This window comes from Halichondria panicea, chromosome 7 (assembly GCF_963675165.1).
Source record: "Halichondria panicea chromosome 7, odHalPani1.1, whole genome shotgun sequence".
In the NCBI taxonomy this organism is placed as follows: Eukaryota; Metazoa; Porifera; class Demospongiae; order Suberitida; family Halichondriidae; genus Halichondria; species Halichondria panicea.
Window position 1 is genome coordinate 7,240,411 of NC_087383.1, and position 16,792 is coordinate 7,257,202.

Here is a 16,792-nt window from a genome sequence, read left to right on the forward strand (position 1 = left end):
TTTGGCGATCCCTATAGGAGCTTCCGCAAGGCTCGGGAATTGTGGGATACTCCAGTAAATAGCTAGTGGCAGTAGATAATGTGGCAAAGAGCATCGCAGCGAGTACAAGTGAGTGGTTAGTCATGATCGACAAGGAACTAGCTCTAGTCAGTGGAGCTAGTGCATATGCAATGATTGTATATTGTGACGTAGGTATGGTAGAATGCTTCCTGTGGGAGTTGCGCTAATGAACTCGTGATCCAACAATTGTTGTGTTCAAATTTCTTATTAAATTTTCAAAACCACATTAATTATAGCAAATCATTGAGAAATTGAAATTACAAAAGTGTGTTCAGTTTGCAGTGCTCTTGCACACTATAGAGAGATAATAGTCCTCCCTCCATGCAGTGTGACAGCCAGCACCGTCGCGAGTATGTGGCACTGCATCGCTGGCCCCCCGCCCATCCGCCCATGGGACCATCTGGGATATCTGCAGCAAATGCATAATACATTAGTCTCAAGCAATTGTTGTTGTATAAACCACCTACGTATTGAGGCTATCCCAGTCCAGTTGATTAGAAGGTTCTGTTAGTTTCCAGTTGGTTTGAAGGGGTTATGTTAAATCCAGGTGGTTAGAAATCGAGTATAATTATAGTTATACGTACTATCTATACAGGGACAAAGCATCATGTGTGTATGTAGTACTCGGCACACCCACAGCTCACATGAAGGTGTGGAAAGGTGGGTGTGGCCTTGCATTAGAGGCGTGGTCACATGTACATTGTAGGTGTGGCCTGACCACTCCTCCTGATCATTTTTCTTCTTTCATGATTTATAACAACGAAAACGAAAAAAGAAATGAAAATATGAAGGGGCCCCCAATAAATAAAATGAGTTGATGATTGAATTATGACTGATGAGATGTAGTTGAGTGTAGTAGCTGTGGGTACAAGGGCAGAGGGTTAGAATACACACACACGATTGTATAGGACAATAATGTTGCAACTCATAATACACACACACAACACTATAATTATAGCTATAGGAGCATGTACAGTGGAACCCCTCTATAACCAACACTTTTGCATGCATGGGGATCAATGTTTTGGCCTTTATACATCAGAGGTGGCCTTTGTTGAGAGGTTGTTTTAATTGTAGTACACAAACTGTTATTTGGGACCTGAGTGCCTGGCCGTTATAATATAGCAACTGGCCCTTATTCGGAGGTGGTTGTTAACAGAGGTTCCACTGTAATACATATAATTATAATATAGACACTCACTTTTTCTTAAGGAGGAGGACATTGTATTCCACCAATGCCAGTGATGTCATTGCCGGTGAAGAGATGCTCCATACAGACTTGACTTAATTCAGTATAGTAGCCGTAGATACTCTGTATAGTGTTGTTTCCTCTAGTATTCTCCAAATTCTGCCATTGGTCTCCCAGAACATGTATTGTGATAATAACATTGTTAGGGCAGAGGTTAGGACACAGCATGTAATGTAATGCTCATGCAGTAATAATAATGATGCCTATTATTATAATGCTGGATATAACTCCACCCTTGCAGTACAACCCAGGTGAGGAGTGCCAGTATCAGTCGCTGTCCGTCCACTGTCCCTGTATAGAAACAATTATACACATGCCTACTAGACTATGACCACTTAAGCCTCTCAATACTAACATTTAACACTATGTGTGTATATAGTTTATGCTACACAAGAGTAGCTAGGGGAGGGGCTTAGTATCATGTGATACAAATCACATGCACACACTCACTCGTCCTTAAGGAGGAGGTCGTTGTTTGTATTGAAATCCTTCCAGTGATATAGAGACTTGACTTGAGTATAGCAGTAGGAGTATAGTAGATAGGCTTGCTGTTTCCTGTAATCTGATGAGCATGGCAGAGAGGTATGCATGGGGACACATGCATGGGGGGGAGTGGGACTCAATACTATAAAGGAGTCAGTCTCAGTACATGTCTAATAGTTTGTTTGTTCGAGTTAAAATGAATCAGCTCTTCATTGCTTGCTTGGAATTCCAACAGTAGTCTGTATTGTAAAACACAATAGATTATTAGTGTAGAGGTGAGGAACACATAACATGGAATTCAGTACTAATACAATAATGCTCATGTCAGTCATAATTATTATAATGCTCAGTAACTACATAATTGTAATGCTCAGTAAAATACAACTGCCATTCCAGCCTCCTATCCAGGTGAGGAGTGCCAGTATGAGTCCTTGCATGTTCCTCCAGTGTCCCTGTAGAAACAATTATACACATCAACCAGAGCAGCTCAGTATAGTGTGTATTGATTGCATGAGAGGATACCAACACACACACAACAGTAGCTAGGGGGAGGGGCTTAATGTCATGTGATATAGATTATACACACTCACTCGTCCTTAAGGAAGAGAACGTTGTTTCTTCGAGTGGCTGGAGATACTTGACTTGGGGACTTGAGTAGATAGCTTGTCTTAAAGATATTTTGTAGACTTAGACACTTGATTTTGCAGTTTTAACGTTTTTTGTGGTCCATTTTCAGTTCTGTAGAAATCAATAGAGCAGGTCATCTAACACACACAACTAGCTGCAGCCACGGGTGCATGGAAAAGAAGGAAAAAGGAAATATCTCAGCTGTGTAAAGTTAACGACCATTACCATTCTGTGTTTTTTTGACATGAATATGAATATGGATAGTGGAGAGCTGAGTTGTAGGAAGCCTATCTAATCTATCTAGCTTCAAGGAGCTTCAAGGAGCAATAAGATAAGGTAGCTTGAGACAAGGGGGTGCTCCAGAGCATGCTTCCTACGCCCCTAATGGTCGTTAACTTTACACAGCTGAGATATTTCCGTTTCCGTTTTCCGTTTCCTTCTTTTCCATGCACCCCAGCCACAGTAATATGCTAGTACAACACTCCTCACCAGTCACTCTATTCCAGGCACCATATGGTCTCTAACACCAACACAACACAGTAGTCACTCTATTGAAATAATAGAGCTATTATATAAAACGAGGGGCCCCTCAAAACATAATAGCTGTGTACAATAATAATTATGAATGAGATAGTCGACTGGTCTTTGTAATGTTTATCGAGTGGAGTGTGATGGATGAGGAGATATCCTTGTGTATGGCCGGCCATACATGTAGGTGTAGACTTCGAGAAGATTCTTTAGTGTTCGTGGCCGGCCACCTGATTGGCGAGTAGAAGAATCGAGAGTCTTGAGAACGGGCTTGATTTTGAAAAAATGTAGAGAAATCTCATGTGTCAGCTTTGTATAAGATTTTCCGCGCATGCGCTTTACCAGATTATTATTATTGCTGGCTCAGCAGTTTTCTGCAGAAAGGAAGGAGGGGCTGGATCGTGTACAATGCAGCATGCATAAGCAGTCAGAGACACTACTTCCTCCGGTCCATGTAGTCACACACATTACTATGACCTTGTATAACCTGTTGTAGGGTTCATTGGACCTTTTTGGTAACTATAAATTCCTTTGTTTCTCTATGAGGCCACTGTTAGTTGCATTTGTTTCAGATGAGAATACTAGCTCGACCTCGATGAGGGAGGGAGGGACGCCTTTATTACTCATTATCCCATTATTATATTTTGATGACGTTATATCCTGTTTTTTTAACTGACGATAATACACAAAAGAACGGAGTATGAAAAATAATTTAATTTTTTTACGCACTGGCTATTTGGTGCACAATGCAACTTGCAACATGGCACATTGTAAAATAATGCAATGTCAGCCAAAAAAAGAACTTTGACCTCAAATAATGGCTGACTTAATTGAGGAGGTGAGCAAAACGAGGAGGGAGGTTGATCTGAAACAAGTATGCATGCAACTAACACTGGCCTAACATGATTATTACAGTCACAATGATGAGAGCCTTCATGTCTTCTTATACGTAGCGTCGGAGAATTTGGAGCTTTTTGAAGAGGCAGTTGATTGATCTTCATTGAGTATGATGCTAGACTTTCTGCAACTGCTTTTATACACGGTCATTAATAAAAGGGATCTCCCTGCATGCACAGACAAATCTATAAAGACATGCACCTTAATATCAGCAGCCCTTGAGTCCTGAAGAACGAGGAAAAGAGTCCATACTTGTGTACCTCCCATGCAGACACTATAATTTGTTTCATATTCTATAATGAAGTGCATCAGTTGGTTAACCCATGCAGCCATCTACATCTATAAGTTGAGACCAGGCCGATTTTAATCGGCCTGGTCTCGAGGCTATACTATAAGCCATGCACCATCACAAATATACACTGAGGTGCCTTTTCTTACTACTCAACATCCAGGTAATCTAATTCTTCATTATAGTGATAGCTTCCAAGTAACCTGCTTCCAATAATTTCACCGTCAAGCTTTGAATGAGAATCCTTTTACGTCACTGTTTGCTCTTATAATTATATAGACTATAGCTAGTACTCGCGTTCCAGAAGTTTGAGTTGCACTGGGTGCATGCAATATTGTAGTGTGTAAAGAACGCTGGATGGTTATCGGGCTTTTCCTGTTTAACTTGTAACGTGCATGTGGTAGTGGCCGGTGCATGCCTGAGAAAATTATGTTCGTTGGCGATCCTACTTGTAGAAACTGGTAACATAAATGTATTAGGCTTTATAAGCTATACTTGAGGACTCTTATATACCTACTTGTATGTTCATTCCGATTCAGAACGTTATATCTCATGGTTTTGCATGGGCTATCGTCTGTTGCTCAGCTGTTAGCGATTGTTCCTTCACATTGCTCTCACATTCAACAGTTACGATGTCTATACGGGAATTTGTTCTTTTGAAAGCACTTTGAACTCTACTTCGGCATGCACGAGCATGTATAATGGGTTTCCTGTAATAAGCCTAACTGCTATTTACATAACAGGTTTGCGAGAAAATAAAAATTAATAATGTATAATGTACCACTCAGCATTATCATGGGAAATAGAAGTTATGCATACCTGATCTGACTGTATGAATGATGCTGATATCAATTTCAGTTGTGCATAATTATACTCAGACATGAAGAAGCTAGTTGGTAGCTTATAAGTTAAAATTTTGAAATGCCCATGCATGGCTAGTATTCTACAGATTTAATAGTTGTTATACAAATCATCGTAAGCAGGTCTTTATACAATGGACAACCATGCACGGGAATGAGTTGTCAGGACGGATTGTCACTACATATATATAGTGCCAGTACAGAACTTTAACAATCATACTGTGCAAATAGTGTGCTACAAGGAGAAGGGGGAGCCCCAAGGCTGTCAGCCTAATGATTATTATTTTCTTTTTCTTATTATTCTCTTTCAAATTTTACTACATAGCGGTGGTGTTCAGTCTGTCAATTATCAGTGATGATTTTGAAATTATTATTTTGTAGCTATAATTATCGAACCATTCGTACTTATTATCATAATTATGCATGTGCTATTAATTAACGTGTGCCTGGCCAATTGTGGATTCGATCTAACATGCTCAGCAGTGGTAATAATTATCGGGATCTTTAAATCACACAAAAGAGTATAATTATAGCCTGGATCCCTATAGTTGTTCACCTATTATAACCATTATAAGAACGAAAACTCGGCCTGGGATCGAGGCTACAATGTGCGGGGCTTAATATAAAGACATCCAAAATCTATTTGTAGTTGTATACTGCATGATATAGCATTACCTGAGGTATAGCCTCTTTCCCAGCCTCATTATCTCTAGTTCAACATTGTTATAAATCGGCCCGGGACCACATTACAGAAAGTCCTCTATAATAATTATATTTGTGATGCAATTTGAGAAAACAGACCACTTGGCTTGGTCTAAAAAAGTTGAGATCTCTATGCATACTGATAGAGCAGAGAAATGCCTACACAATGCTATGCTTAGTCTGTACATACCTCATTCTATGACTAAGTTATAATCGTTTGAAGTTGGTTGCTATGAAATTGCATTATTGAAAAAACGCCATTCAAAGATGCCCTACTCCATTAGTAAGCCTATGTTTTGCGTTTTTTGACGAAGCACTGAGGTGAACATATTTGGATATAGAGCACCAGACTTCACATAGAGATAGTGGAAAGGCTATAGATACTTGTAAACTTATAAAACTAAATTCATCACTTTGCACTCAAGGTCACAAATTTGCCTCTAGCTCAAATTGAAAATCTAAGCCAAGTGGTCTGTTTTCTCAGATTGCATCACATTTAGTGCCGAAAGATAAAGTACTCCTCCATGCATGCCATGCCTAGTGGCTATAGTGCTTATACAGTACATATCTTGTAATAACTAATAATAAGATGTGAGATTATAATTATTATAGGTCGACCAGACTCTGATCATGAGGGTCAAATTATTGCCCTATTATTCTCAATTATGCTAGTTCCTATAATTATAGAAGTCTCCCTATATCAAAAAATTATGCTCATTATTATTGATTATAATAATTTGCGAAGCCCTAATCACATGACGGCAATAATTAGTATATAATTATAGGGATGAGAATAACCATAAGCTAGCTATAATTATACGTAAAGCTTTTTTCAGTAATACATTATTTTTACACCTGTCCAGACTATAGCTATTATTATGCCTCGAGGCGTAGCCGCACGAGGGATACGGTAAAGCTGACTGTGTGTGTGTCTGTCTGTGTGTGTGTGTGTGTATTCCAGCTATAACTGCTCAACGGTTACAATGCGACGAAAACTAACAGCTTCTATAGGCTTCTAGCCACGTTCTCTTGGATTTTGATTCGTGGATTAGCAAACTAAAGCTTCTTTCTCGAGTTATGGCTAGTTTGACTCACATTGAAGGCTGTTGCAGTCTCTTCAGAATCTTTCATAGCATCATCTGTCCGCACAAACTTTCTATTCAACATATGAGTTAGCCTTGCACTAAAGCGCTAGCTTTTTGTTAGCTACAATACTCAGAAAATATCTGTTAAAACAGCTAGCTAGCAGTACAGTAGCCATTTGTAAAATTGATCTCTTTGGACACACCCTTTAATTATTCCTGTGGATGTAATGCGCATGCGCGCTCATTCCCCATGTGTGAGAAAATAATATCCAAGATCCAGATCCAGATCCTCCTGGCAGAATCATCTTTGTCTTGAGGGCCTGGTAAGCCACAAAACACTACCATATAACAATATAGATAACAATATGCATGTACACAGGTCTTTTCTTCTTAGATATTATATACACTGAACTACAGATCCTGGAAGAATCAATTTTCTTCTTTCTTGATGTCCTGGTAAGCCACATAATACAAAAAATAATAACTTACAATAGATGCATGTAAATAAGTCTTTTCTTCTCAGTGACTTTATATAGATAAGCTAACTTTAATATAAAATTCATTATAGATAACACTCTAATACTTTTGAGCGAAAGCAAAAACATGGCGAGAGGCATTAGCACAGCGCCAGCTTGAACACTAGTTATGTATTGAAACATCGAGAGGTGCTGCATTGTCCCTATAAGCTTTATTCTTTATTATAGAGGTTCCATGCACTGACATGTCAGTACTATATATTAGTTAAGTCTGACTTGCTTTCCAACCTCAATCTAATAATCGTGTTCATTTCTTACTTTGGTTTCTTTGTCAACCATCACTTTGATTATAATGTCAATTGTTAAATTCAAATGAACTACAAAAATTGTGTATTGATTATAAATACCAAGTGCATGCTTAGAAAATATAAAAACTTGATTTTTATGAGACACAATAAACACAATAAAAATACTATAATTATTCTATAATAATTAATAATAATTATTATTTTTAATATTTTTATGAAGCTATTTGCAAACTAAATGAATTGTGAGTATCAAACATTCTACAGAGAGTTACTTGAGCAAGTGTTCCTGTACACCTCTCCACACGTGACAATGTCATCAGACAGTGATACCTCCTGTACAATATATATGGAGACAATCAGCATCAGTTTAATATTATTATACTACACTGTCATACACTAGTACAGTCTATAGCATGTACCCAACACAAGACACTAATGCATGCATGTTTGGACATCACTAAAATTAATCTTGATTATACTCACATTGAGTCAAGTGCTGACAGATATCATCAGCTATCTTGTCTTTTCTCAATCCCAGTAACAACTCCAGTAGAGCTTTGTGAGTTGCTGCGAAAGGATCGTGTCTTTTCCAGAGAATCAAGCATTCAGTCATGGCTACTTGAGTTCCTTCATAACAGTACAACCTATTCACATCGGCCTGTTGTGCAGGAGTCAGTCCTATTGCACTCGAATAGATCTTTACACCATCAAAATATTTGGCCAGGTAGGGAATATCGGAGTCCCCTATTTCACTATTGAGCTGCTCGTCAGTCAGACTGTATCTGCTCACTAGATCTTGGAGTGTGACTCGACTAGCGGGAGGTTGTACAATAACGCAGGTGCAATAAAACTAATTATCTTAGTTGGTATAATTATTGTGTTTTAACCCTTTAACCGTCGGATTCTTAATTAACAGTGAAGTGAAATGTCTGTAAATTCTCTATCGGGTTTCCAGAGCAATAAAATGCCTAGCAACCATATACCAATAGAATGCCCATACAACAAGGAATAAAATGGTGCAACATGTGTTGCCATAACAACCACGGTTATTACGCTCACCCGTTTTTATCATTTTAAATGCTCGGCCAGCGGTGAGATAAAATCCAAAAATTTTTTTTATGGATCAGCCAATCATATGGTATAAAGGCTTGACTAAGCTTGATTTTCACATCATATGAATGTAACAGTGCTAAGATATATCAATTTGAAGACAATACGTACATGTATTACTATATCGGTGAACGATCTATGAAATTTACAAGCTCACATAAAGACTGTTCATTACTATTTTAGCTATACTATACTTACACTACTGATATTCTAGCTATATTATACTACTTGCCAGAGTCACACAGTGAGCCCTCTCCTGGTCTTTCACCGTCCTGGTCCATAGCGCTAGCGTCTAGGTCCATGTCATGCATGTCCTCAGCCCCAGACAGTTCATCAGCGTCTGGCATAAAGCTGGTAGCTTTTGGGAGGTATCCTACTATCCCCTCTCCTTCATAGGCACTGTCATCACCAGAGGAGACATCGCCATTGCTGTCCTCAAGCTGTTCAAGCACATCGGCACAAGTAAACAATCTAGCCATAGCTATAAACTTTGTGCGGTAAGATGCTAATGAAATTTTAACATAGCAACGTGGCTTGGAAAATTCTAGACTAAATTGCACGTGATTCTACAGCTCTTCCTCTATACAGGGATGTGCGTAGTTCGAGCTACTTCCTAAGTATCGCAGAATTAGAATTTCGCAAAAAAAGTCACTATTGCGGGCCACGATCGTGGCCCGTGACGGTTAAAGGGTTAACTGAGAAAGAAAGGGCGTGTATAATGAGCAAGGAGACACACCAGATACTTATAATGCAGGTGCAATAAAACTAATTATTTTAGTTGGTATAATTATAGCCTCGACTCCAGCCCCTTGAATAGTGGGCCTGGTATTTACTGTTGGCGCGTGGGTGGACAATTAATTTATTATTTACCGTATTTTATCTCATTGAACAATAAAACAGTATTTTATCTTATTGTGATAAAGAACAGAAAAAAGAAAAAGAAGAGGCTACCTCTCTGCATATACTGTAGCCTCGATTCAAGGCCGATTAATCGGCCTGGAATCGAGGCTATATATACTGTAGACAGAGACAGCTAAGTAAAACATCAGCTCTGTAGATTTATTCATTAACTTGAGGCTCGGATCGGATACACACTCAGGCGACAAGTTAATCTCATAAGAAATTAGTTAAACCTGTGAGTAAAAAATAAATGTGGATAAGTACAGTGGCTGTGACGTAACATAATGTGAGGACTACTTATTGATTTACACAATAGATTTACCATTGAAAGCACTATCCATTAATACACACTCAAGCAACAAGTCCGGATACACACTCAAGCAACAAGTCCCTCGGATCGGATACACACAAGTCCCTCGGATTGTAAACACCATTCAGGCCACACAGTTCTCGGATCAGATACCACGTACTTACTCTGTGACCAATTTTCGGCAAATGTCACAACAATACTTCCTTCCAGAGAGAATGGCACTGAACGTCGAACAGACACACCAACACTTTGAAGATGGCTTCACTCAGAGAAACAAGAGGAGAAATCACCATCACAACACTTCTTTCAGAGAGAGGTGCACTGGTCCTGTCAAGCTTCACATCAATCAAGAAAGGGAGTGTCTGGAAAGCAGATGGACTTGCTCTGGGACTTGCCATAGCCGGTCGGTACGGTACCCACATAAACACCAGCGTACAGACACTTCATCGCCTCCAGCTGCTTGTCTTTCAAGACTAGACCTGGTTTTTCCAACACAGGATAACGCGTACGCGAGAGCAGAAGAGAAGGTAGCAGCCATTACACAACTTGGACTAGATTTCTTTTTTCAATGACATCATTATAAATGAAACGGATATCAATGTTTTACAAACAATAAGAATACTGATAAATATACTGCAATTTACGATTACCCAGATTCTGGGTAATTCTGGCGCATGCGTAAACAGTGTATACCAGGCCGCCTTTCTCAGCGGCTTGGAATCGAGGCTAGTATAATTATTGTGTTTTAACTGAGAAAGAAAGGGCGTGTATAATGAGCAAGGAGACACACCAGATACTTATAGGCTATTATCATTATAATTTTATGCTTAATGATGCATGTGCTGTACCCTATACTGTAAAACCTCAGTTCATATCATGCTCTTCCAACATTATACTCTTCCACATGCAAAATAAAATCCATTGTCCTGGAGTTTTTGTTTTCAATGGACACCATGTACATGTAATGGTATTTCTATTAGGGTACCCAAATTGCAATAGTTCATGCACGTCGTTTTTGGCATTGGAGCAGCTCATCCAACAATGCAACCTTATACTTCTTCACATGATTCTTGCATTTGTTTGTGCACTTTCTTCTTCACAGGTATACGATCATACATTATATGGTGTTAGCTAGATCCATACAGTAAGTGCATGGCATTGCCACCTTTGTAAAAAGAAAGTTGCTACGTATACATGCAGCTGCATGTACATATAATGAATTTTTATTTCCACGTCGCTATTTCAGGTTTTTATGAAAGCTTTGGAAAGTCAAGTATAGCTAATTATATAGATTCGACAGCGTGTTCAAAAGCAGTACGTACGAATATGGAAACCAGAGAAAAAGTATAAGTTCATGCACAGTTTTATTGCGTGCAAAAAACTAAATGTTTTGTATACATCATAATCAGGTGAATAGCCCGTACACAACCACTCCCCCACACACACCCTCCTGTATAGCACTTTCTGATCATCAAGTGCTGGTTTCAAGCTTATAATAATTTTGAGCTATAATAATTATTATAATTATATATAGATGGCTGAGATATATATACCGGAACTGAGGAGAGTCAATCAATAATTATAGAGATTCTAGTATCAGGATCTTATATTTTGTAAGCTCATCATGATCATGCATGGATCGATTCAGTTATAATTATAGCTTTTTGTATTCATTTGCCAAGAAATCACTTTTTATTACTAAAAATTGAAATTACAATCATAGTGATGTTAATTAACTATACAACTGTGTGCATAATAATCTGTAAATATAAGACTTAGTGCATGAGTACAAAAACTAGAAGGTGCATGTGAACAAGATTAAAGGATATTGTGTGAGTGTGGTATTAAACACACAGCAGAGACTATACTAGGAAAGTGTTGAGTGTCCATAATTATTGTGGTACTCTGTCGACAATGTACTGACACACCTTAACAGCCACGTCTCCTCTCTTGAGATCCAGTAAGATGATCAACAGAGCTCGGAACGTGGCAACAAGAGGGTTGGGGGCACGCCACAGCTTCAAAGCTTCAGCCATGGCTATTTGAGTAGACAGTCGGAAAGCAAGGTCTTTGATGTCAGTTTGTTGGCCAGGAGGCAGTTCCAGCTTGAGAAGGTAGGTGTCTACATTATCAAAACAGGCAGCCAAGTTGTACAGATCGTGTTCTATGACCTCAGTGTCCAGCTGTGTGTCACTGACTCCGGTACTCCTCTTTAGAGCAGCCAGTGTTAGACCACTCACCACTGATTCACCTAATATAATGGTAAAAAACCAAGGTCAAAATTATAAAGCTAACAATGCATGTAAACTAGAAGAAATAAAAATTAGCAACTCAATGACATGCACTGACAATACACACAATGCGATAATAAGTATTATACATACATGCATGCATGCACAAGTAGTACAGCACGTGCATGCATGCACTTGTGTGATTATCATGATCAGCTGTTGCTGTATAATTAATTATGAGCAGTACCTTCAGTGTGTGGGGTTTGGGTGACTGCTTCTCTGACTTGAGTCCCCTCACTCACTGACCAGTCCTCAATGGTTGGAGCTGCTCCAGCCACCACAGGAAGAGAGGCTGGGCGTATAATTATAGAGAGAGAATAGTGAACACAATTTTATTATTGTGCAAGGATAATTACAAGCACTTTAATTAGCGTCACTCCACAAACCTACCAAGTACATATGGACGTATACTAGCTATTTGGAGGTGTTTAATTATTCAATGTGGACTTCAGATTAAACATCCTATATACATGCACCAATTAAAAATTGTTCCAACATACATTCAGAAGTACCTGTGCTTGGACAGTTTGCTGATGGTCTGGGGGCTGGTAGTAGATCATCTGATTCACTAATCTCCTTAGCAGCAACACCAGCCAGTTCCTATAATTATAGAGACCAAAATTAATAACTAGCAAATCGAAACACTATACAGGCGTGTAATAATATTCAATACCTCATGCAGCAAGAAAAGATTAATTACGATGCACACATCAACGTAGCCAAGCAATCCTTTCAACTCACGAGAGGGTTTCGTCCAGCAAACACACTAAGTGGATCCAGAATTCTTCTCAGTGCTTTATCACTGGAATCTCCGGTGCTTTTCCAGACTTTTAGAACTTCATCGAGATTATTGCACTCTTGAAATGCAGCGCTGGCATTCTCAGTAATAGCTGTACGTACGATATCAGCCAGTCGAGGATTCTTGTTCAAACAAGTTGCAAGGGCCGAGATGAATCGAGCAGAAAGTTCTTTGTGTGCTGGATTGAACAGAAGCTGTAGAATATTCTCACCGAGATCAGCGTACACTTCAGCTTGGAGCAGATCACTCAATCGCAAGGTCTTTGCAGTTTCAGTTGATACGACAAACATTTTTTGGTTGCATACGCTTTTAGCGAGGGACTTTATATCAAAAATGTGTGTATCTTCCAGAGGGTAGGTCACACTGTGAGGAGGAAGGAGGGCCTCCTCAGTGACTACAGTAGAGCATAACTCAGTGGAGGTGTCAACAACTTTCTTCATCACAGTAGAGCGCAGCTTGAAGAGATCCAGTGAGAGATGGTGTGCTTGAATCAAAACAACCACTTTCTTCTTGTCAATGACCTCCACTAGAACTTTGTCACCATTATCAGTGCCCCAGCAAACACCAGTCTTCCAGACCGAGCAGTGGTATTGTAGAGAGGGGATATGAGCTTTGATCACCGGAGCATGACCAAGCGAGAGGGATAATCGAAGCAGAAGAACGTGGAGAAATCGAGCGTCTAGAAACTCGTTCTTGTGAGAGCATGACATCACCCAACCAAAATGATAAGCAAGGTCATTGCGATGCTTGAACACTTTCGTGTCAACTTCTAACCGGATGAGGGCAGGACAGAAGAGATATTTCTCGTCAGGTGATACGGATTCATAATCGCCTGTTCGATGCTGATCATCAATAAGACGAAGGACTTCCGGGTCTTCAATGGGCACAGCAAACTCTAGATTAATCAAGAATCCAGTGAGCATGTTAGTGTCCAAGTCAAAAAAGTGAGCAGCCAGCTTGGAACAAGGTACAACACCGGTACTGGTGGAGAGTTGACAGTGCTGATCAAAATCTTTTGGAGCAAATATGGAACCATTAATTTTACCTAGGAGCTCTTCTTTCTTGATGACAATGAAGCTCTTTTCTGGTGAGCTGGTGTTGTGTAGGAAGAGGATGTGACCTTTGTCATTGAGCTGAACACAGATTTCAACAAGACGAGGAATGGTTGTCGGAATGAATGGTACAACTTCTTTGTGCTTCTTGGAGAGGGCTTGACTGGATTCCTCTTTTATTTTTTGCTGAACTTGCTCCAGTGATAAGGCAATCTCATTCTTGCCAACAAGGTAAATGAGAAACATGTGTGCATTTAAAGAAACAGCCAACGTTGATCGAATACTGGTGCAAGCAGGGCCGACAGTGGCTCGCAGTATCTTCATGCCACTAGAGTTGGAGTAGCGATTATCCATGGGAATGAACTTCAGCAGATCCAGGGTCGGATATCTCGAAACAGCTTGCAAAACAATCTCTTCTTTCTTCGCAATCTTCCGTTTATCGGTTAAGCAATCAGCATGGCTACCTACTACAATGAGTGGTGCTTTGCCCTCCATATTGGCACACTGGTTGGCAATGATGCCCAACCAATAGGAGGCAGAGTGAGTGGTGTAGGTGTCATCTTTATGGAGCCCTAGGACTAGGACAATAATGGGCCGACATGCATCAACTGCTGACTTGATAATGGCAGCGTGACTGCTGTAGTAGACCTCTTGACCAGCAAAGTCATAGACCAACACATCTCCAAAGACACGGCTCTTGAATAATCGAGGGATGATTCCGGCTGTTTTCTGGCTGACTCCATCGACTTCTTTAGGAGAGACGAAGATGTTGACTAGAGATGTGAGTGCAGTTGGCTCGTGTTCCATTGCTTCAATGAGAGTGCTCTTTCCTTCTCCACCGTGACCGATAACAAGTATCTTCACTGGATTTTTCAGCGGATCCTTTGAAAACACTTTACCAAGAGCTTTGCGATGCTGGGAATATGCATTTTCGGCAGTAGCTCCGTGTTGCAACAAGAGTAGAATGATTTCCTTGTTCCCTGCATGAAAGAGTGGTGTCTGTCCATCGTCACCTTTGATATTGGGATCACAGCCAGCGACATTTAGAAGATACTCAACAAATTCCGTGTCTGATTCCTTGCATGCTAACAATAGTACACCATCTGTGGCAGGAATAACAAATCACTGAGTAACCTGACTTACAGTTAGTGTCCCTTAATTAGTTTCAAGGACAGACGAACTCTGATCAGTTATCAATAAACATGTTCCTATAATATAATTATTATTGACCGCTATTCTGGTAAACAGGTATAGAGCCATGCATGCATGCACGCCGTTGTTACTGTCAGTAATGGGTCTTCGAGGTTTTTCGATAAATTGTGACAAACGTACAGTCATCATTGATAATTATGCGTACATAATTATTTTCAACACTGTTGTATTGGGAAGCTTCCACAATATAATATAAGTGACATGTACTATATAACTGTATTATTATTATGAGCAAAACATGATGACACAAGAAGACTATGGACTATTATTATAATAATTATGAATTATTATTATGCATGGTATAATTAACACTGTAGATTGATATAAATTATGAAGTACCAGTCCCTCAAATGAAAGTTTCCGTTCCGTTTGCGTTGTATACGTTTTTACGAAGTTAAACAGAGTGGTAGCGTATTATTCATAAACGCACCATAATTACATAATTATACAGTTTTATGGAGAAAAACTGGTGAAATTTTCTGAGGTATATACAGCCATAAATATTTTTATTTTCTACGTATAGCTTGCTATAGCTCTACAATCGATCAGTAACTAGCTCGCTTGACCTTGCTTCTTGGGATTCTGTATAGCTATCTGTGGAGGATGAGGAATCTTTGTTAAACATAATAATAATAATTATACAGTTCATGCACCAGCTTGATTTCTTGAACACTGTACTGTACTAAGCTATAGTTAGCCATCGTCCGATATCAAGCAGCTACAAGTGTGATCGTTATTAAGGGGGTAGATTCGTACCGTTTTAATTTTTAATGAGCAGTTCTGTTCCGTTTCTACACGAACGTTTTACGGTACGGAACGGAAACTTTTAATTGACTTTTATCTACTGTATACAAGCATGCACACAGTGCAATTACACTACAATTATTGTCGAGCGGGAAGTGAGAATAATCTTGCTACCTGATTATGGCCCATGTAGATTTATATAATTATGCATGTCTGCAACGAATGAGGGTTGGGCTCATCTGGGGGAGCTTTGAGGCAATTAATTCCCCAGGTTTTGTAGAAGCATCACGTGAAGTCAGTGCACACTTATGTTATAATTATGAGCGTATTATTTTTAGTGACATTTTATGTATATACGACAAATGTTACTTGTATAGCGTATAGCCAGGGGGTGCATGGCAATGGCCCTCCGGATCTCTACTATACTCAGCTCAGGTTAGTGTAACTGATTATCAGGCACCCCCTTTTCTTGCGAATCTTGCTGCTGTTAGCTAGCTAACCTCGGTCCCATAATGATACGGCCTGGTGATGAGTGTATCTGGACGTGGCAGAACCGGAAACAAAAGTAGAGATTCTTCACATTTTGTTTCCTGTCATATTTTCCCGTATAAGTTTAATACCGTAATTTAACTCTGTGCATGTATTATGCTCTCCAGTACTAAAATCTAGTCATAGATTATATCTAACTATAGCTAGCTACGGTAAGTTTAGATGAACATAATATGCATTGTCTTGCTGAAGCAAGAAGGCCTCACCCTCATTACAAAATAGGCCCAGGCTCTCCAGCTCTTGTCAGAAGAAATGTCCTTG

General features: G+C 39.5%; 1 protein-coding gene and 2 long non-coding RNA genes across 6 annotated transcripts in view; all 3 read right to left on the bottom strand.

The window, feature by feature from the left end:
- Positions 1 to 252: 252 nt before the first annotated feature.
- Positions 253 to 6,863, bottom strand: LOC135338036 (uncharacterized). 2 transcript variants are annotated; one of them, XR_010395404.1, is made up of 5 exons: positions 6,791 to 6,863; positions 1,760 to 1,871; positions 1,262 to 1,600; positions 528 to 919; positions 253 to 469 (listed from the first exon to the last, which is right to left on the bottom strand). It is a non-coding gene; the product is annotated as an uncharacterized LOC135338036 (long non-coding RNA). The 2 variants fall into 2 exon arrangements; XR_010395403.1 differs by lacking the exons at positions 1,760 to 1,871; positions 6,791 to 6,863 and having other exon boundaries at positions 1,262 to 1,724.
- A 905-nt stretch (positions 6,864 to 7,768) lies between these two features.
- LOC135338576 (uncharacterized) lies at positions 7,769 to 10,471 on the bottom strand. Its single transcript, XR_010395608.1, has 3 exons — positions 9,897 to 10,471; positions 8,048 to 9,807; positions 7,769 to 7,897 (listed from the first exon to the last, which is right to left on the bottom strand). It is a non-coding gene; the product is annotated as an uncharacterized LOC135338576 (long non-coding RNA).
- Positions 10,472 to 11,557: 1,086 nt separating this feature from the next.
- LOC135338444 (uncharacterized) overlaps positions 11,558 to 16,792 on the bottom strand; it is a 43,476-nt gene continuing 38,241 nt past the window's right edge. For 2 of the 3 annotated variants that reach the window (XM_064534567.1, XM_064534565.1), the window contains 4 exons: positions 12,917 to 15,129; positions 12,676 to 12,775; positions 12,363 to 12,467; positions 11,558 to 12,135 (listed from right to left, as the gene is read on the bottom strand). In XM_064534567.1, the coding sequence (XP_064390637.1) occupies positions 11,777 to 12,135; positions 12,363 to 12,467; positions 12,676 to 12,775; positions 12,917 to 15,129 (2,777 nt within the window). In that variant the 3' untranslated portion in view covers positions 11,558 to 11,776. The remainder of the gene's footprint in view (positions 12,136 to 12,362; positions 12,468 to 12,675; positions 12,776 to 12,916; positions 15,130 to 16,792) is intronic. The other variant, XM_064534566.1, reaches the window with a different exon arrangement.